General features: G+C 53.9%; 1 protein-coding gene across 2 annotated transcripts in view; it reads left to right on the top strand.

The window, feature by feature from the left end:
* Positions 1–20,256, top strand: part of LOC140388602 (plexin-A1-like) — a 626,216-nt gene that overhangs the window by 539,076 nt on the left and 66,884 nt on the right. For both annotated transcript variants that reach the window (XM_072473037.1, XM_072473038.1), the window contains exons 21-22: positions 2,732–2,874; positions 4,703–4,959. In XM_072473037.1, the coding sequence (XP_072329138.1) occupies positions 2,732–2,874; positions 4,703–4,959 (400 nt within the window). The remainder of the gene's footprint in view (positions 1–2,731; positions 2,875–4,702; positions 4,960–20,256) is intronic.

The following is a 20,256-nucleotide window of genomic DNA, read 5'->3' as shown; positions in this document are numbered from 1 at the left end:
GGCCGGCACCTGCGGCCCATCTGGGTTCTGAGCACGGCCCACCAGGCATTTTCTTGACCGCTGCCCACGCGTAGGGTTGCCACATTCCGCTGATTGCCGTCCGTGTACTTTTTTTCTGACTAGTGTCAGTGAGAGTACCTTTAAGAAATGGGTGTTTATAAATGGGTGTGTATATAAATATCCGTAGTGAGAGTACCTTTAAGAAATGGGTGTTTATAAATGGGTGTGTATATAAATATCCGTAGTGAGAGTACCTTTAAGAAATGGGTGTTTATTACTGCAGTGATGTCAGAGAGTGGATGGAGCTGGGCTGTCTGTCAGCTTTTTACTTTCGTTTTAGGCTGTTTGCTGCAGGGCGTGCTTTAGTTTCGTTTTCAGTGTTGGAGCTGAAGCCAGACCAAGCAGGTGTACTGTTGATCTCTCTGCCGTCAAAAGACTATCTCTTGATCATTTGGTGAATTCAGAATTAGAAATGTTCTCAGTAGTGAATGTAAACCTGATGTGCTTCTGTTGAAAGCTGTTTCTTCTGTCTTCTGGATGTTGTTTGGGAAACTATTAAGGATTACTTAGTGTTGTATTCTTTGGGGGTTGTATTTGAATTGATGGTTGCTAAGATGTTCACTGTATATTTTAAAAAGGTTACCTTGCGTTCATAGAATAAACATTGTTTTGCTTTAAGAAATACTTTCCCATTTCTGCTGTACCACACCTGTAGAGTGGGCCGTGTGCTCCCCATACCACAATCTATTAAAAGTTGTGGGTCAGGTGAACTCCATGAGACACTTTGGGGTTCTCTAAACCCTGGCCCATAACACTAGTTTGACTGATGCGATACACACGTAAAGCGAGTGAAGTGAGGTGCGCGTTGATTGCTCACAACATTGATGGTGAGAGCCATGCGCTCCCTCTGCATTCGTTTGATTTTGTTTTTACCATTTCACTTCTACTAATATATCAAGGGTTAAGCATTTTCTATAACGCGTTATGAAATATTCAGCATGTGTTAAATATATTTATTCATAATCTTATTCATGGGGTCATGGTTAGTGAATACGCCCCTATTTCAGTCTTGCGGCCCACTGAGAGATGAAAGAGAGCCACTCACCAGGCCAGGTTACCCATCGCTGATTATCTACGCCAACCCCATTTCCCAGCACTTGGTCCGTAGCCTTGTGTGCCGTGCCATTTCAAGTGGTCATCTAAATGCTTCTTAAATGTTGTGAGGGTTCCCGCCTCCACCACTCTTTCAGGCAGCGAGTTCCAGACTCCCACCCCCCTCTGGGTGGAAAGGTTTTTCCTCACATCCCCTCTAAATCCCTTGCTCATGACTTTAAATCTCTGCCCCCTGATTAGTGACCCCTCCACAAGGGAAAAGTTCCTTCCTATGTACCCTATATGTCTCTCATAATTGTGTACACCTCCATCAGGTCCTCCCCCCACCCCACCCCCCGAACTCCTCAGTCTTCTCTGCTCCAAGGAAAACACCCCTAGCCTACCCAGCCTCTCTTCATAGCTGAAACGCTCCAGACCAGGCGTTCCTATAGTGTGGCGACCACAAATGCCCGGGCATTAACATTTGACTAAACACCCTGTGTGTTAACCTGAACGCCTGGTAAGAAGCTGAGATTGGGGGCAGCACGGTGGCGCAGTGGTTAGCACTGCTGCATCACGGCGCCGAGGTCCCAGGTTCGATCCCGGCTCTGGGTCACTGTCCGTGTGGAGTTTGCACATTCTCCCCGTGTCTGCGTGGGTTTCGCCCCCACAACCCAAAGATGTACAAGGTAGGTGGATTGGCCACGCTAAATTGCCCCTTAATTGGAAAAAATTAATTGGGTACTCTAAATTTAAAAAAAGAAGCTGAGATTGTTAACACCACAATGTGGAGGGTGCACCCCCCTACCTGCGTAAAACATGGCTCCTTTCTAACAAAGATAGAAGGAGGGAAGTGCGCGTCTCAACTGAACATTTTCTTTCCATTGTGCACTGCCCATTTGCAGTAATAGCCTTGCTGTCACCCTGACTGGTCTCACCCGGCAGAGACCATTGGACCATGTGCAGTGGTCCTGTACCACATAAATCTGGTTTAAGTATTTGTGAGGAAAGAGTTTACATTGGCAAAGTACAAATGCAGCGCGGTTAGTAAACCTTCGGATATATTGTCCATGTAGAATGTGCACCATAACACAATGAAAATCACCAGCCTTTAATGCACACGTAAGATGCACCTTAATGGCCATTTCTACCTCAAGAAATCGCTCAAACACTCATAAGAGCTGATGATTCTAATCTATACAATAGGCATGCTTTAAAACAAAGTATCACTGCTTAAATTCTGTCATTCTGAAAGTCAGGAGCATGGAAATTCGATTGGGCGACACCTATTTAGGAACATCGGACTTAGGAACAGGGATTGGCCATTCAGCCCTTCGAGGCTTCATTAAGGTTGTAGCTGATCTAATTGTGATCTCAACTGCACTTTTCTGTTTGACCCCATAACCCTTGACTCCCCGATCTGTCAAAAATCTCAGCCTTGACCATATTCAATGATCCGGCCTCCACTGCATTCCTGGGAACAACAACAACTTGTCAGGCAGCAGGGGAGCGTGGGGAGCGATGGAATTAATTGGATAATTCTCTCAACGGGATAGGACAGGTCCGATGGGCTGAATGGCCTCCTGTACTGTAACATTCTGTGCCACTCTCTCTCACGTGGCCCGTTTCTCTCTTTCAGCTTTTGCCGAGCTGCAGACTGATATCCACGAACTCACCAGTGATCTGGACGGTGCTGGGATCCCGTTCCTCGATTACCGAACGTACGCCATGAGGGTCCTTTTCCCAGGGATCGAGGATCATCCGGTGCTCAAGGAGATGGAGGTAGAGGTCCACCCCTGCGTCCTGACGTGCGTTGAAATTCGGACACTTCGCCCAAGTAGCTCATTCTCTTCCAGGACCTTCCCCCAGCCCTGTCTTCCTTCTAGAGGTGACGGGCATCTGGATGTTCTGATTTTGGGGTTAAAGTGCGAGAGTGAGAATACAGGCAGCTTTTCAGAAAAGGCTGCAATGTGTTCCATTCCTAAAGACTGCCCTCACTTCCTTCACATGAAAACTAAATGGCAGAAGACCAAAGAAAAATGACAGAGCCCAGGCAATTCCTGGTTGAGCCAATTCTTTTGTGAATAATTACACAGCAAACTGTTGTGCCGGAAGGGTTAATGGAGACAGATTTACTGGAAAATACATGCAGGTGGGAAAAATCGCAGGGCTTTAGGGAATGAAAAGGGATTAATTGGATTCCGCTTTCAAAGAGCTGTTACAAAGTCAATGGGCCGAATGGTCCCCTGTGCTGTATCATTCTGCAGTGCTCAAGCTCAGCGTCACCTGGTCACTTGTTCCCCCGACCTCATCTCTGCAGATCTCTTCGTCCAAACCTGTGGACTTTGTCCCTTTGGTTGGATTTTATTAAGAAGTGGGAGCTGCGACGTAAGAGGTCGACGGTAAACCAATGACATTGGAATAGCTTGCTGCGATAAGGCACTTGAGAGTTAGTTTGTGCAGTGTGTGCGTGTGGGATGGTAAGAAAGTCACGCTGACATGTGAAGTTCGTTGATTTATGATTATAGTGGCTGGTTTAGCACACTGGGCTAAATCGCTGGCTTTTAAAGCAGACCAAGGCAGGCCAGCAGCACGGTTCAATCCCCGTACCAGCCTCCCCGAACAGGCGCCGGAATGTGGCGACTAGGGGGTTTTCACAGTGACTTCATTTGAAGCCTACTTGTGACAATAAGCGATTTCATTTCATAGTGATCACAGGTGTGATGGCAGTACCTGCTGCCCCATTCTCCTCTTGTTGGCAAGTTCCACACTCTCTCAACGCTTTCCCACAAAAAAACCACCAAGATGTTGGCTCAATTCATAATGTTAAATCTGAAGGTGTGAAAGGATCCGGAGCCAAGGCCAGTGGGATGGGGTACGGAGACAGAACCTTTGCTTCATGAAATGGGGGAACAAGCCCAAGTGACTGGAAATCCTGCTCCTGTTCCTATTCTTCAGCAAGCGGCAGAATCTCTGAGTAATGGATTGAAAATCACAGGTTTCTAAGTAGATGTCTTTTTAATGAGTTTAAATCATCTGCTGTAGACAGACCTGGGCTTCTGTGGGCAATTGAAAACCCAACAACCCATACAAAAAGGGTTGTGTGTATTCGATGCAGATAGGATCACTCGAGTCAGTGACACAATTCCTTCCCCAAGCTGGCAGTGACGCCCTGAGTTAGTTGTTTGGTATTTGGTTGTTTGATTAAATTTGGGCAGTGGATATTGGGCAGTGGGCAGGCACGGTAGCACGGTGGTTAGCACGGGGAGAATGAGCAAACTCCACACGGACAGTGACCCAGGGCAGGGATCGAACCCGGGACCTCGGCGCCGTGAGGCACAAGTGCTAACCACTGCGCAACGTGCAGCCCTAGAATCTTGGATTCTTTACTAAAATGTTTTAGGGAAGGAAATCTGCCGTCCTTACCTGGTCTGGCCTACATGTGACTCCAGACCCACAGCAATGTGGTTAGCTCTTAACTATCCTCTGAAATGGGCCGAGCCAGACTCTAACAATGGGCAATAACTGTCGGCCTTGCAAAGCCAGCTTTTCTTTTGAATTTGCATTGAGAATTTCGGCAGTTCACTGTTCTTTGCTTTTGTTTTCCAAGGTGACGGCCAATGTGGAGAAGGCCCTCACTCTGTTTGGCCAGCTGCTCAACAAGAAGGTCTTCCTGCTGACCTTCATCCGGACTTTGGAGGCTCAGCGAAGCTTCTCGATGCGCGACCGAGGCAACGTGGCCTCGTTGATCATGACAGCGCTCCAGGGCGAGATGGAATATGCCACTGGTGTCCTCAAGCAGCTCCTCTCCGACCTGATTGAGAAGAACCTGGAGAGCAAAAACCATCCGAAACTCCTGCTGAGGAGGTAAGTCTGATGTTGTCGAGGGGAAATGGGTCCCCCCACACACCCAGCACACTTAAACATTGGTCTTTACACATAGTCACTGATGTCAACTGCTGCCCAATCGCTCAGCAAACCTCCATAACATTGCCACTTGACATATTTGATAGATGTGATCGTGGCAGATTTTCACCCCGCCCCAGCTGTAAGAGCACAATTTTGATGCATTCCAAATACTTCAACTGGACTTACAGAATACAAAGAGTTACGTTGTCATTTGTGTAAAACTCTAATTAAACTGCATTCAGGGTCCTGCGCTCAATCCTGGGCACTGCACCTCCTGGGGGCAGATTGAGTTGCGTAAATGCACCAAAATAGTAATGAGCTAAATTATGTTGGACAAGTTGCACAGACCAACCACCCGTTCCCTTGACTTTAGGAGATTGGGTGGCGATCAGAGGTGATTAAAATGTTGAAATGATTTGATCGGGCGGATGTGGAGAAATTATTTCCTCTGTGTGTGGGGGAGGAATTGAGCAGGAGATTCAGAGGTGAAATTAGATTTTAGACCGTTTAACCGGGAAGTCAGGAAATACCTGGGGCGATTCTCCCAAATGGAGCCCAAGTGTTCGCGCCGTCGTGAACGCCGTCGCGTTTCACGACGGCGCAAAACGGGCACGGGGACGACCGATTCTGGCCCCCCACAGGGGCCCAGCGCGGCGCTGGAGCGGTTCACGCCGCTCCCGCCTCCCTTCCCGGCGCCAAATGGCGCATGCGCGGGTGACTTCTTCCGCCCGCCGGCCCCGACTCAACATGGCGTCAGTGTTCAGGAAAGTAGGCCCGGGGGGGAGAGGCCGGCCTGCCGATCGGTGGGCCCCGATCGCGGGCCAGACCTCATCGGAGGCACCCCCTGGGGACGGAGCCCCCCTCGCCCCCCCCACAAGCCACCCCCACCCCCCCCCACCCCCCCCCCCCCCCCCCCCCCCGACCGTTCGTGCAGAGTACCCGCTGGCAGCGATCAGGGGTGAACGGCGCCGGCGGGACTCTGTGGTATCCGCGCGGCCACTCGGCCCATCCGGGCCGGAGAATCGGCGGCCCCGCTGATTACAGCGGCCAGCGCCGCGCCAACCGCGCTGGCGCAAATGGCGCCGATTCTCCACACCTCGGAGAATCGCGCGCTGGCGTCGGGGCGTCGTGGCACGGTTGCGGCGATTCTCTGGCCTGGCGCAGGGCTCGGAGAATCGCCCCCACCTTTTTGCTCACAGGGCAGTGGAGATCTGGAACTCCCTCTCTGGGGGCAAATTGAGCTTTTAAGACTGAGGTGGCTGGAACTTTGTTGGGTAAGGTTATGAAGGGACGGGGAGCAAAGGCAGTAAAATGGAGTTTGAGGTGCAGGTCAACCAAGATGTCATTGAACAGTGAAGCTGGCTCGAGGGGCTGTTCCTAGGTAAGTTTGCAAACCCCCGAGGGCAGCGAGCAACATGGAGGAAACATTATCGCAGCGTACAAGTAAACTTTGTCAAATATTTTCTTTGACGTTTTTATTTACCGGGTGTGGGGAGGAGGGAAGAATGCTTGATTGGGTGGGGCAGTTGGAGGAGGTACAGTCACATGATGAAACCTCTGTACAACCATCTCCAACATGGCAAAGTTACAACATGGACAAAAACGCTGAACTCCAGAGGTGGTGAGAGTAACTGCCTTTGACATCAAGGCAGCATTTGACCGAATGTGGCCTCAAGGAGCCCTCGCAAAATGGGAGTCAATGGGAACCAGGTGGAAAACTCTCCACTGGTTGGAGTCATACCCGGCACAAAGGAGGATAGTTGTGGTGGTTGGAGGTCAATCATCTCAGCTCCAGGACATCACTGCAGGGGTTCCTCAGGGTAGTGTCCTCGGCCCAACCATCTTCAGCTGCTTCATCAATGACCTTCCTTCCATCATAAGGTCAGAAGTGGGGATGTTCACTGATGACTGCACAATGTTCAGCACCATTCGCGACTCCTCAGATACTGAAGCAGCCCATGTCCAAATGCAGCAGATCTGGACAATATCCAGGCTTGTGGGCTGACAAGTGGCAAGCAGCATTCATACCACACAATGGCAGACAATGACCATCTACCATAAAAGAGAATCTAACCATTGCCCCTTGACATTCAAAGGCATTACTATCACTGAATCCCCCACAATCAACATCCTGGGGGTTACCATTGACTAGAAACTGAACTGGACCAGCCAAATTAATACTGTGGTTGCAAGAGCAGGTCAAAGGCTAGGAATCCTACAGCGAGTAACTCACCTCCTGACCCCCCAAAACCTGTCCGCCATCTACAAGGCTCAAGTCAGGAGTGTGATGGAATACTCTCCACTTGCCTGGATGAGTGCAGCTCCAACAACACTCAAGAAGCTCAACACCACCCAGGACAAAGTAATGCACTTGATTGGCATCAAAAATATTCACCCCCCCCCACCACCAATGCACAGTCGCAGAAATGTGTACCATCAACACCAGGACCGGTTTAGGTCAGTTGGCTAGGTTTGTGATGCAGAGCGAGGCCAGCAACGCAGGTTCAATTCCCGTACCGTCTGAGGGTATTCATGAACGCTTCACCTTCTCAACCTTCTCACCTGTATTGCGGTGATCCTCAGGTTAAAACGCCACCAGTCAGCTCTCGCCTCAAAGAGGAAAGCAGCCTATGGTCATCTGGGACTATGACGATTTTACCTTTACCGTACCATCTGCAAGATACATTACAGGAACTCACGAAGGATCCTTAGACAAGTCCTTCCAAACGCACGGCCACTACCACCTAGAAGGACAGGGGCAGCAGATAGCTCGGAATAGCACCACCTGAGAGTTCCCCTCCAAGTCACACACCATCCTGACTTGGAAATATATATTGGCCGTTCCTTCACTGTCGCTGGGTCAAAATCCTGGAACTCCCTCCCTAACAGCACTGTGGGTGTACCTACACCACATGCAGCAGTTCAAGAAGGCAGCTCACCACCACCTTCCCAAGGGCAATTAGGGGTGGGCAGTAAATGCTGACCCAACCATCCCGTGAATTGAATTTTTAAAAAATAGTTGTGTTGTGGCATGAAGCGTTTTAGTAGTTCCAGTGATCTGTCCTGATTCGAGGGAGAAGGAAGGAATGAGACGGCAGAATAATTCCCCCACTCCCCTCACAGGGCCACTATGGCCAGATCTATGGTGAGCATTCCTTTTTCGTCCATTATGGGATGTTCCCCTCACTCGGAATTGTCGCGTTAGATACACTGGTATAACACTGGCTGCAACTGGATGCAGCTTAGATCAAAAAGATACTCCAGACCTTGAAGTTAGTTCAATCAGGTTTATTGAACTAATAGCACAGTTCTCTGTGAGTTCGACTCTCTGCTAACCTAAGTGTAGTTACTCTGTCCGACTGAACCAGACAAGCTCTTAGCCACGTGCTGGAGGTGTGATACTGTACATACACCCTGACTCACTCTCTAGATGTTCATCAGTGGAAGGAGGCGGAGTGTGAGTGCCTCGTGCCTTTTATAGTGAGATACCACCCCTGAGTATCCTGCCTGCTTATTGGTCATGTGCTGTTCTCTGTGTCCATTAGCTGCTTGTCTGTGCCTGCCTGTATATCATTATGTGTGTGTCTGCATATCATGATAGGAATGATGAACTGACCCCCAGGCCTGGATCTAAAGTGGGATTGACCATGTCGGCCAGGGGCCTAAGATGAATAAGGTTTTCTGCCAGCCACGGGTATTGAGGTTTATGGAGCCAAGACAAGTGGATCGAGTTGGGGGTCATTGAATGGCGGACAGGCTGGGGATTCTGAGCGGCCTACTCCTCTTCCTACAATCCAGAAAGCCCCCTTTAATATATGTGTGAAGAGATGAAGACGCAGTACACCACAAGCTGAAAAATAATAAATAAAACATTCTGCGCTGACAGAACATGAATTTTCCATTCCTCTAAATGTGAACTGTCTTGGCAGGAGATTGGTGCTGGCCACATTAAAACTGTAGTCTGCTTTCAGTTGCGATTGCCGTCGTCAGCCCCACGGGCCCCTTCTAAGAAGATGTGAAGCACTGACTCACTCTGGAACTCATTAATGTAGGATCCCAGGACTCCTAATTTGCAGCAACTGCAATATTCAGACATGTAGGCGAGTTCTCCAGTGCCTGAGAGAGGAAAGGTTGTGGTTGAACAGAGCAAGCAACTTGCACGCAGAATGTTAGCGCAGACGGGATGAGAAAATTGGCCACTTTCTCACCGTCTAATTGCGGACTTGAATAAATTGGGGGGAAATTCTTCGGAAAAAAATCTCTCAAGCTGGCGTCAGATAATCCATTTAACTTCATGTCTGTCCAGGACTGTATTTCCCCAGCGTTTCCATCACACACCGTCTGGACAGAGGCAGACAGCTTGACTCACCGTACATAAAGTCCCGGGAGGTGGGAAAGGCCGTTCGTGTCCAAGTACCCGATCCCTTTTTCAATAGGTCAGTCCCACCCACCCAACCTCTCCCAGTCCCTTCTCTCTCCTGAAACTTTCCCTCAGCCCTGTCCCCTTCGCTAACGTTTATGTGGTTACATGTTCGAGACGTCGCCTCGATTTTAAAATCCCCATCACTCTCCTGTCCCGCCAGCAGAACTTCGCGCCTCTCCCCCTCCCCAACTTCAGTAACTTCCCTCAGCCCTCCAACCCTCCGGGATCTCTGCACTCCTCCAATTCCGGTCTCTTGTGCACCCCCCCACTCCCTCCCCGATTTTTTTATTGCTCCATCATTGACGTACCTTCAGCTGTCTCAACCTCGAATTCCGGAATTCCCTCGTAAAATCTACCCACTCCTCCCTCCTACTTTTAAGATGCTCCTGGCTTAAGTGCTGGCAACAAAAACCCAGAACTCCAGCTGGGTTTTTCTCTAACTGTGGACTATTATTGAGTCATGTAAATACTGCCCAGCTCGGATGAAGCAACAGCGAATTGCCATTAATCAGATTATAATTAAACTCCGTCCATCTAAGGTCACCGGGGAACCCCACTAGTGCGTCTATTCCACTTCCTGCATCGTTTGCTTATTGTCTCTGTCTCTTTTAATGGCATGTGTGAATAGGAACCGTCTGTTGCAAGTGTTTAAAATTAAAAATGGGATTGTAGCGTGCCGCAAGGAAGACAATGGACTGGAATAGTGGGAAGAGAACGAAAGAGGACAGCGCGATAGCACAGTGGCTTCACAGCGCCAGGGTCCCAGGTTCGATTCCGTCTTGGGTCACTGTCTGTGCGGAGTCTGCACGTTCTCCCCGTGTGTGTGTGGGTTTCCTCCGGGTGCTCCGGTTTCCTCTCACAGTCCAAAGATGTACAGGCTAGGTGGATTTACCACGCTAAATTGCCCCTTAATTGGAAACAATTAATTGGATACTGTAAATTTATTTTAAAAAAACCAAAAAGGTTAGATGGGGTTATTTGGGCTATGGGGATAGGGTGGAAGTGAGGGCTTAAGTTGGTCGGTGCAGACTCGACGGGCTGAATGGCTGCCTTCTGCACTGTATGTTCTATGAAAGAAGAGGGAGTGAAGGGGAATCGAGGGTTAGCGATGCCTTCACACGAGCAAAAGGCCCCTGATGTGTGAAGTCACTTTTTCCTTTTAATTCTATTCACATTCATGAGGATGTTCTTGGGAAAACTAAATCATTAAATTCAGAGTAATTTCTAATTGGTGAGGAGCGTGGGGGTGGAGTTGGCAAATAAACAAACTGGAGGCTCCTTCTCAAAGACCGACAACGTGAGTTCCAGACCTCTGTATGGCCATTGGGTCTGTCGAGATTTCACCAGAGCTCAAGGCGGAGCCTCTGGAAGGGGAGAGGGTGGAAAACGCAAGAAGGTTCTGGAATAATCTGAATATCTGCTGTCGGGATTCTCCGTTGCGCTGGCAACGCAGCCACGCCCCGGGATTTCCCGACGGCGTGGGGCTGCCCACAATGGGAAGTCCCATTGGCCGGCTGGCGGGACGGAGCATCCCGCTACCGGGGAGGGCGCGCCGCACCCGGGACGGGGAATCCTGCCCCTAGTCAAACAGTGGCAATGGATAGGGCAGCCTGTAATCCCAATTTAGAACTGTGACTAAGCATTTTAGGAACAGGACCAGGAGTAGGCTCCTCAAGCCTGTTCCACTATTATATTGGATTACATTGGATATATTATACAGAGACAGGCCATTCAACACATTGCACTCTTCCCCACAAGAAGAAACATTTGCTACAATCTATCAAAACCTTTCATAACTTTGAATTCCTCTGTTAGGTTACCCCTCGACCTTCTCTTTACAAGAATAAAGAGACCCAGCCTGTCAATCCTTTCCTCGTGGACAAACCCATGCTCTACAGCATTTTGTTACACAGCTCTCTCTGCCGCCCCCCTCTGCTTGGGAGGTGAAATACAGTTGGCTCAACTGTGTTCAACTGAGCCTCTCGCTCATTGCAACACGCAGCAGAAAAATGGTGAGACTGGGAGAGAGCTTTCTTTTACACCTCATTTGAGAAATCGAGGGCTGCAGAAGATTCTGATGCATTTTTGGCACCTCTGAAGCTGATTTTGGGGATGCTTGAACAATTAGAAAGATTGCTCCTTGCCTGCACATTGTATTCGAATACATCATGAGTCTGCACAGTAGGTAATTTGAGGGGGTGGGAGTGGAAATGACAGTAAATGCATATTCGGGGACAATGGCGGATTCAGCCCTAACGAAGCGTAATTACAGGTGAAGGCTACACACATTGGCTGAAAGTGAATAAAGTAGGAGATGAGGATAATGTACATGTTTTCCATACCATGATGGGGCTGGATGCTTTTGATGTAGCTTTTAAACCGATGATGCTTGAGAGGCCCAGTTCAATTGAACATAGTGAATTTAATGAAATTCTGGACTCCTATCATGGAATGACTCAGAATGAAATTGCAGTGAGAATTATTTTCCACAAAAGGAACCAGTTGGACGGTAGCACAGTGGTTAGCACAGTTGCTTCACAGCTCCAGGGTCCCGGGTTCGATTCCCGGCTTGGGTCACTGTCTGTGCGGAGTCTGCAAATCCTCCCCGTGTGTGCGTGGGTTTCCTCCGGGTGCTCCGGTTTCCTCCCACAGTCCAAAGATGTGCAGGTTAGGCGGATTGGTCATGCTAAATTGCCCTTAGTGTCCAAAAAGGTTAGGTTACGGGGAGAGGGTGGAGTTGTCGGCTTAAGTGGGATTATCCTTCCAAAGGCCTGTGCAGACTCAATGGGTCGAATGGCCTCCTTCTGAACTGTAAATCCTATGATTCTAGGGGAATCAGCAATGCTCCAGGTTGTGGTACACGTGGGCTGGGTTATTTAAAGTAGTGACGTCTACTGCTCCGACAGCCCAAAGGGAAAGTCAGAAAGAAACTGGAAACGTGCCAATCCTCCAGAATTTTCCTGTGGGTAAAAGCGAATCAGGGTCCTTGATTTAAGAGAAATCGATGATTGTCACACACCCACTGATTAAATGGAGTTGGTACTCAAAAGTCCAAGTTGCGATTTGACACCGTCTGGGAGGTTGTGAGAAGCAAATGGGAATGGGAGGAGGTACCCAGATAGAAAGGGGAAAAAAGCCAGATTGATTCATCGAATGTATGTCGGAAAGAAGATGAAGGAAATTGTTCTTTTCATTATTTCCTGTCAAAGATACTTTTGTTCAGCACGTATTGGTGTTAAGAAAAATTAAAATTTTGCATGGTAAGTTGCTCTGCCAGTTTTGGTCCTCCATGTTTTGGTTTTGATACGGTTAAAGACATTTACGAAACCCAACCTGTTAAATTGTCATCAGATATTATTGATGATTTTTTTCCAATTAAGGGGCAATTTAGCGCGGTCAACCCACCGACCCTGCACATCTTTGGGTTGTGGGGTTGAGACCCAAGCAGACTCGGGGAGAAAATGTGAACTCCACACGGACAGTGACCCGGGGCCGGGATCGAATCCGGATCCTCAGTGCCGTGAGGCAGAAGTGCTAACCACTGCGCAACCGTGCCACCCCAAATTGATCTTGGTTTGGTCCTATTCTATTTTGGGAATCTATGTACAGGTATCATCTTGCATTTTAATGTATAATTTTTTTTTAAAATAGGGAGGCAGTGTAATATATTGTACACCGCCACTCCTGCTAATGCCAACGGCGCTTCTGCATATGCCCCGGGCATGCGTGGGAATCCAATATTGTCCCCGTGCTGCTCCCAGCGTGCCAAGGCCATTTTGTGCATGTGCGAATGATGTCACCACGCGCAAACACTGCATACATAATTATGGTCTGTCCCAGAGCAGAGGGCACGTGCGCTGATGGTATCACTGCACATGGGCGTGCTGACGACAGAACGATCACGCATGGGCGAATATCAAAACTTGGTGTATTTTTAAGTTGGGCAGAGAGAGAGAGAGAGGCATTGCTCCCTCTTTTTCCCTCCCTCTCTCTCTCACTGTTTCTCCACTGGTAGGCTCTCTGCAAGTTTGTGACGGGGGGGGCCACTGAATGGGGCAACACAGTCGACCACGGTCAACCGGCATGAAGATCATTGGAATATTTTTGCTTTATTCTTTCATGAGATGTGGCCGTCATTGGCAGGGCCAGTGTTTGTTGGCTGTTAATTCCCTTTGAGCTGAGTGGTTGGCTCGGCCAATTCAGAGGGCAGTGAAAAGTTAACCACATTACTGTGGAGGCACGTATAGGCCAGATCCGGTAAGGACGGCATATCTCCCTCCCATCGTTCGTGAACCAGATGGGTTTTTACGAGAGTCGATGATAGTTTAATGGTCATCATTAATTCTAGATTTATTAACTGAATTCAAATTCCACTATCTTGCCAGGGTGGGATTTGTACTCGTCTTCCCAGGACATTAGCCTGGGTGACACGTTCAATGACATTATCACGACGCCACCATCTCCCGATCGAACCAAGTTGCCTTTCTGTGCAAATGTTTGCCAGCCAGTCGGTTGGTGCACCGGGGGCCAGTTTAGCTCGGTTGGCTGGAAGGCTGGTTCATGACGCAGAGCGACGCCAACTGCGCAGGTTCGATTCCTGTGCTGGCTGAGATTGTTCATGAAGGCTCCAACTTCTCAATCCTTGCCCCTCGCCTGAGGCCTGGTGACCCTCGGGTTAAATTGCTACCAGTCAGCATCCCCCACCCCCACCACCACTTCAAAGAGCCTCTGGGACTGTGGCGGTATTTACATCATTTGTTAGTGTGATGCTGGTAACGTGGGACAGCAGTTGGCTATGACAGCTTGTACTTTGTTTTCTCTTGGCCCAGAGTCATAAATAGTGTTGAAATTGAGCTCTCATAAAAGTGAATAAAACTTGTCGCTCTGTGTGGTGTGATTTATTCAGTGGCGAGGAGCGAGCAGTCTGCATTGTCTCTTGTGGTTCACAGGAACCTAGTATTCCAATGTCAGGAGACACCCTGAGGGATTGCCGGATGATTCCCCCCCCGTCCCAGCTGATCATTGCCTGACTGAAGTGGGGGTGAGGTTCGATGGACTGAAGTGGGAGGGCCGTGATAGAGCAAACGATTTGGAGTGGCGGCACCACATGGACGTACGAATTAGGAGCAGGAGAAGGCCACTCGGCCCCTTGAGCCTACTTCGCATGACTGTGATCTAATTTTAACCTCAGCTTCACATTCCTGCTGTCCCCCGATGACCTTCCCCCCCCCCCCCCCCCCTCCTTGCTTGCCAAGAATCCATCCAGCTCCGCCGTAAAGATATTCAAACACTGCTTCCACCACCTTTTGAGGGAGAGAGTTCCAATATCTCTCAACCCTCTGAGAGAAAAGGGGCGTCATTCTCCGACCCCCCGCCGGGTCGGAGAATGGCCGTTGGCCGCCGTGAATCCCGCCCCCGCCCCCGCCGAAGTCTCCGAAGGGAGAAAAGTCGGCGGGGCGTTAATGGCGCCGCTGCCGCGGAGAATGTCACGGGTCTGCGCAAGGCAGCCGATTTTCGGCCTGCCGATATTCTCCCTTCCGGATGGGCCGAAGTCCCGTCGACGTGATGACCGTTCACGTCGACGTCAATCAAACCTCCTTTTCATCGGCGTGACCCGGTGCTCCAGGCTCACGCCGACCAGCGAGGAGGTGAGTGACGGCCTGGGGGGTTGGCTCTGGGCAGGAAATGGCGTGGCCGCAGACTGATTGCCTGAGGAGAGGTGTGTCTCGGCTTGTGTGTGTGTGCGGCGGGGGGGGGGGGGGGGGGGGTGGTTAGAGTAGGCTGGGCTCCGGGGGAGTGCCGGGAGGGGGTCCGTGCCGGGGTGGAGGTTGGGGGTTGTGGAGGGGGTCCGTGCTGGGGTGGAGGTTGGGGAGGGGGTCCGTGCCGGGGTGGAGGTTGGGGGGGGTCCGTGCCGGGGTGGAGGTTGGGGGGGGTCCGTGCTGGGGTGGAGGTTGGGTGTTGGAGAGGGGGTCCGTGCCGGGGTGGAGGTTGGGGAGGGGGTCCGTGCCGGGGTGGAGGTTGGGGAGGGGGTCCGTGCCGGGGTGGAGGTTGGGGGTTGTGGAGGGGGTCCGTGCCGGGGTGGAGGTTGGGGGGGGGGCCGTGCCGGGGTGGAGGTTGGGGGTTGGGGAGGGGTTCCGTGCCGGGGTGGAGGTTGGGGGGGGTCCGTGCCGGGGTGGAGGTTGGGGGGGGGTCCGTGCTGGGGTGGAGGTTGGGTGTTGGAGAGGGGGTCCGTGCCGGGGTGGAGGTTGGGGAGGGGGTCCGTGCCGGGGGTGGAGGTTGGGGGTTGTGGAGGGGGTCCGTGCCGGGGTGGAGGTTGGGGGGGGGGGCCGTGCCGGGGTGGAGGTTGGGGGTTGGGGAGGGGGTCCGTGCCGGGGTGGAGGTTGGGGGGGGGGGCCGTGCCGGGGTGGAGGTTGGGGATTGGGGAGGGGTTCCGTGCCGGGGTGGAGGTTGGGGGGGGGTCTGTGCTGGGGTGGAGGTTGGGGGTTGGGGAGGGGGTCCGTGCCGGGGTGGAGGTTGGGGGTTGTGGAGGGGGTCCGTGCTGGGGTGGAGGTTGGGGGGGTCCGTGCTGGGGTGGAGGTTGGGGGTTGTGGAGGGGGTCCGTGCCGGGGTGGAGGTTGGGGAGGGGGTCCGTGCCGGGGTGGAGGTTGGGGGTTGTGGAGGGGGTCCGTGCCGGGGTGGAGGTTGGGGGGGGGGGGGCCGTGCCGGGGTGGAGGTTGGGGGTTGGGGAGGGGGTCCGTGCCGGGGTGGAGGTTGGGGGGGGGGGGGGCCGTGCCGGGGTGGAGGTTGGGGATTGGGGAGGGGTTGCGTGCCGGGGTGGAGGTTGGGGGGGGGTCCGTGCTGGGGTGGAGGTTGGGGGTTGGGGAGGGGGTCCGTGCCGGGGTGGAGGTTGGGGGTTGGGGAGGGGGTCCGTGCCGGGGTGGGTGATGGGAGGGCAAATGAGTTGGTCCACCTGGCCAGGTGCCAGCCTCCAACAGTTGGACCCATGCGGTCCATGCCACCTGGCTGGGGGGAGGAGGGGATATGGGCAATGATGACATGTCGTCGTTCCCCTCCCCCCCACCAGGTCGTCATGTTTTCAGATCATCCAGCGATGTTGGCCGCCGTGGTGGCAGCCGCTCATGTCTATGTTGCCCTGGATGAGGAGGAGGAGGAGGAGGAGCGTGCCAGAGAGGCGGCGCAGGCTGCCGCAGAGGGGCAGGCGGCAGCCGCCCAGGCTGGAGGGACACCTGACCGACAGGACGAGGAGGGGGAGGAGGACGTCGCGGCCCCACGGCAACGGAGGCACCCGAGGGCGCCCCGTGTGTACCGGCCCCGGCAGTCATACCAGGACCTCACGGACCGGGAATGCAGGAGGAGACTCCGGATGAGCCGGGAAACCGTGGCACACATCTGCCACCTGCTGGCACACCTGTCACCGCGTGGCACTGGCGGGGGACACCCTCTCCCCGTGTCCGTCAAGGTTACGGTGGCCCTGAACTTTTATGCAACGGGGTCATTCCAGGCACCGAGTGGGGACCTGTCCGGCATATCGCAGACATCGGTGCATCGGTGCATCCGGGCAGTGACAGATGCCCTTTATGCCATGGCGCACCGCTACATCCGCTTCCCCGTGGACCGGGCCAGCCAAGATGCCCGGGCCGTGGGCTTCTCTGCCATTGCCGGGTTCCCCATGGTCCAGGGCGCGATCGATGGGATGCACGTCGCCGTGCGGCCACCTGCAGATAACAGGGCCGTGTTCACTAATAGGAAGGGGACCTATTCGATGAACGTACAGGTGGTCTGCGACCACCGCATGATGATCCTGCACGTCTGCGCCCGTTACCCAGGCAGTGTACACGACTCATTCGTGTTGTCGCGGTCATCCATCCCCGGCATGTACGAGGGACGCCATCCCCGGCTGAGGGGCTGGTTGCTGGGCGACAGGGGCTACCCATTGCGATCGTGGCTGATGACGCCTATACGGAGGCCACGCAATGAGGCGGAGAACCGCTACAATGATGCCCATGTAGCGACAAGGGGAGTGATCGAGAGGTGCTTTGGCGTGCTGAAGATGCGTTTCAGGTGCCTGGACCTCTCTGGGGGCGCCCTCCAGTATCGGTCAGATAGGGTCGGCCGCATCATTGTGGTGTGCTGCGTCCTGCACAACATAGCCCAGCAGAGGGGCGATGTGCCGCAAGCAGAGGAGGGCGGAGTGGAGGAGCAGCAGGAAGAGGCCCAGTCCTCCCCAGATGAGGGGGATGGGGGCAATGGTCAGGGCAGACGGGGTAGACACAGACGGGTGGCTGTCCACCGTTACCGGCTGGCCCAGCGGGCACGGGACAGACTGATAGACGCCCGCTTCACTGACGAGATGGGCGTGGGAATCGGGTAGTATGGCCACAGACCGCACACCATGACAACAGCCGACGACCCACACCCCCCACCCATCCATCCACCCAGCACCATCACCCCCCTCCCCAACCCCACACACCCCACCCGCATGCACACCACCCCCCCACTCCCAATTGCCGATCCACCGGCGGCACAACGGGCCGGGCTCACCCAGTTGCGGGTGGACGCATGTCTATCGCAGGCCATGGAGAATTATGACAACCCGCCTCCGATGAGCTCCTGGCTCTACATCGTTGGACTATGTCTGACCCATGGCCACAGTACCACCATCCACCCGGACCATCCCTGCATGCGGCTGTGACACTGCAGCGCACGGTCCCGTCCTCTGCCCGGGGGATGTTGATGGCGGCCCAGGGGGAAGGGGGCAGACTCACCTGGGGCTGAGGTAAGACCACCCCTCACACACACACTTGCGCTCAACGTACATGACACCCCCGCACACTTTGGACAGAGCACAAAGGCAGCTTCGGTAGGTGTAACATTGACTTTAATAACCAAAGGAGTTCATGCACGTGCCCTAGCGCCTAAAACTCATCTGTGCCCTGCACCCGTGCCAACTTACTCAGTGTCTAATTGTTTGGCCTTACGGGCCCTTTGACTACGTCTACGTGGTTCCCCAGACGGTACAGCAGAACTGGAGGTGGACTCCTGTGATTCCTGCCCTCTGACACTGGATCCCTTTGGCGGCCGTTTCCTGGGGCGTCCTGGCCTAGATGGGCCAGGCTGCGGCCCGGGCGACTGGGATGGCGAGCTGCCAGCCTGTCCTGCCCGTTGCCCACCCGATGCACCTGGGACGGAAGGGGGGGAGTCCGAGGTGTCGCGGTGTACCGGGACCTCCCCTACGGAGGGAGCCGGGACGGACCACACCACCTCCTCCTCCCTCGGGGTGCCCGATGGCCCCCAGGCCTCTACATGGGTGGGGGATGCGAACGGACTGGCCATCCGACGCGCCCCCGACATCTGGCGCTGCCAGTCCTGGAGGCCCGTGCTGGTATCGACAGGGGTCTGCAGGTTTGCAGCCATGGAGCCCAGGGGGTTGTCGAACCCTGTCTGCGACAGTGCGACGCCAGCTCGCACATGGCCACTGGCGCCGATGCCCTCAGCGATGGCCTGCTGAGACTGGGCCATGGCCTGCAGAGACTGGGCCATGGCCTGCAGAGACTGGGCTATGGCCTGCTGAGACTGGGCCATGGCCTGCTGAGACTGGGCTATGGCGTTGAGCGCCTCTGCCATCTGGCGCTGGCACTGGCTCATGGCCTCCTGTGAGAGGGCAGCCATTTCCTGGGCCACAGACGCCGCCTGCACGGAAGGCCCCAGGCCTCGCAAACCGTTCCCCATGTCTGACACCGTCGCACCCATTGCCTCCACCGCGGACGCCACCCGTGCGGTGTCAGCCTGGGTGGCACGCATGACCGGGACCACTCCCAGCTCCTGGACGCGGGTGGACTCCTCCACCTGCGACCGCAGCCGCCGCAAGCCACCCGTCACCCTATTCGCTCGTCTCCGTGTCGGTGGTTGCATCGGATCTATGTGTGGGTGTGGTAACTGCAGGAACCCGGGATCCATCTGGGCGGCAGATGTTCGCTTGGCCTGGGCTGCCCTCCGACCGCCCGGTCCCTCTGCTGCTCCTACCTCCACCTGCTGTACCGGGACGGCTGTGTTGTGCGCACCAGTGAGTGTACCAGACGCCTCATCACTAAAGTGCCCAACCGTGGTGAGTGTTTCTGCGATGGTGGAGGGTGTTGGTGACAGCAGTGGCGTTGTGTCGTGCTCTTCGTCCCACTCTGAGTCCATGGCACTTTGGGGTGGGGGTTCGTCTCCACCCATCCACTCTGAGTCACTGTCCGGTCTTTCGTCTTCCCGGGTAGGGGTGTCCTGGGTAGTGCTGTCCCGGGTAGTGCTGTCCCGGGTAGTGCTGTCCCGGGTAGGGGTGTCCTGGGTAGTGGTGTCCCGGGTAGGGGTGTCCTGGATAGTGGTGTCCTGGGTAGTGGTGTCCTGGCTCGGATGTGACGGGGGCCTGTGGCTGCCCCCCTCATCGCTGGGTGGTCGCTCCCGCACGTGACGGGGGTGTCGTCTCCCTGTTGCGCCAGGTCTCTCCGTCTCCCGTGGTCTCCGAGGGGCATCCTGCGGGCGTCGCATGCTGGAGGTTGCGGGTCTCTCCGTCTCCCGTGGTCTCCGAGGGGCATCCTGCGGGTGGTCTGCATCTGCGGGGATGGGTGCCTGGACGTTTGGTCCTGCGATACACAATGAAGCATGCATGGTTAGACATCAGGCAGTGATCAGGTGATACGGGAGAGGGGGATATAGGGGAGGGGGGATATGGGGACGGGCTGTTGGTGGCTCACTTGCTCGTGGGGCCCCGACCTCTGCATCAGCAACCTCCCGGTCCTCAGGTCCGCCAGCCAGTTCCAGGGCCCTTTCCTCGTGTACGGTCAGTGGCC

The sequence above is a fragment of the Scyliorhinus torazame genome, chromosome 13 (assembly GCF_047496885.1).
Source record: "Scyliorhinus torazame isolate Kashiwa2021f chromosome 13, sScyTor2.1, whole genome shotgun sequence".
In the NCBI taxonomy this organism is placed as follows: domain Eukaryota; kingdom Metazoa; phylum Chordata; class Chondrichthyes; order Carcharhiniformes; family Scyliorhinidae; genus Scyliorhinus; species Scyliorhinus torazame.
The sequence above is the reverse complement of the archived record's forward strand: the minus strand, read 5'-3'. Positions and strand labels throughout refer to the sequence as shown.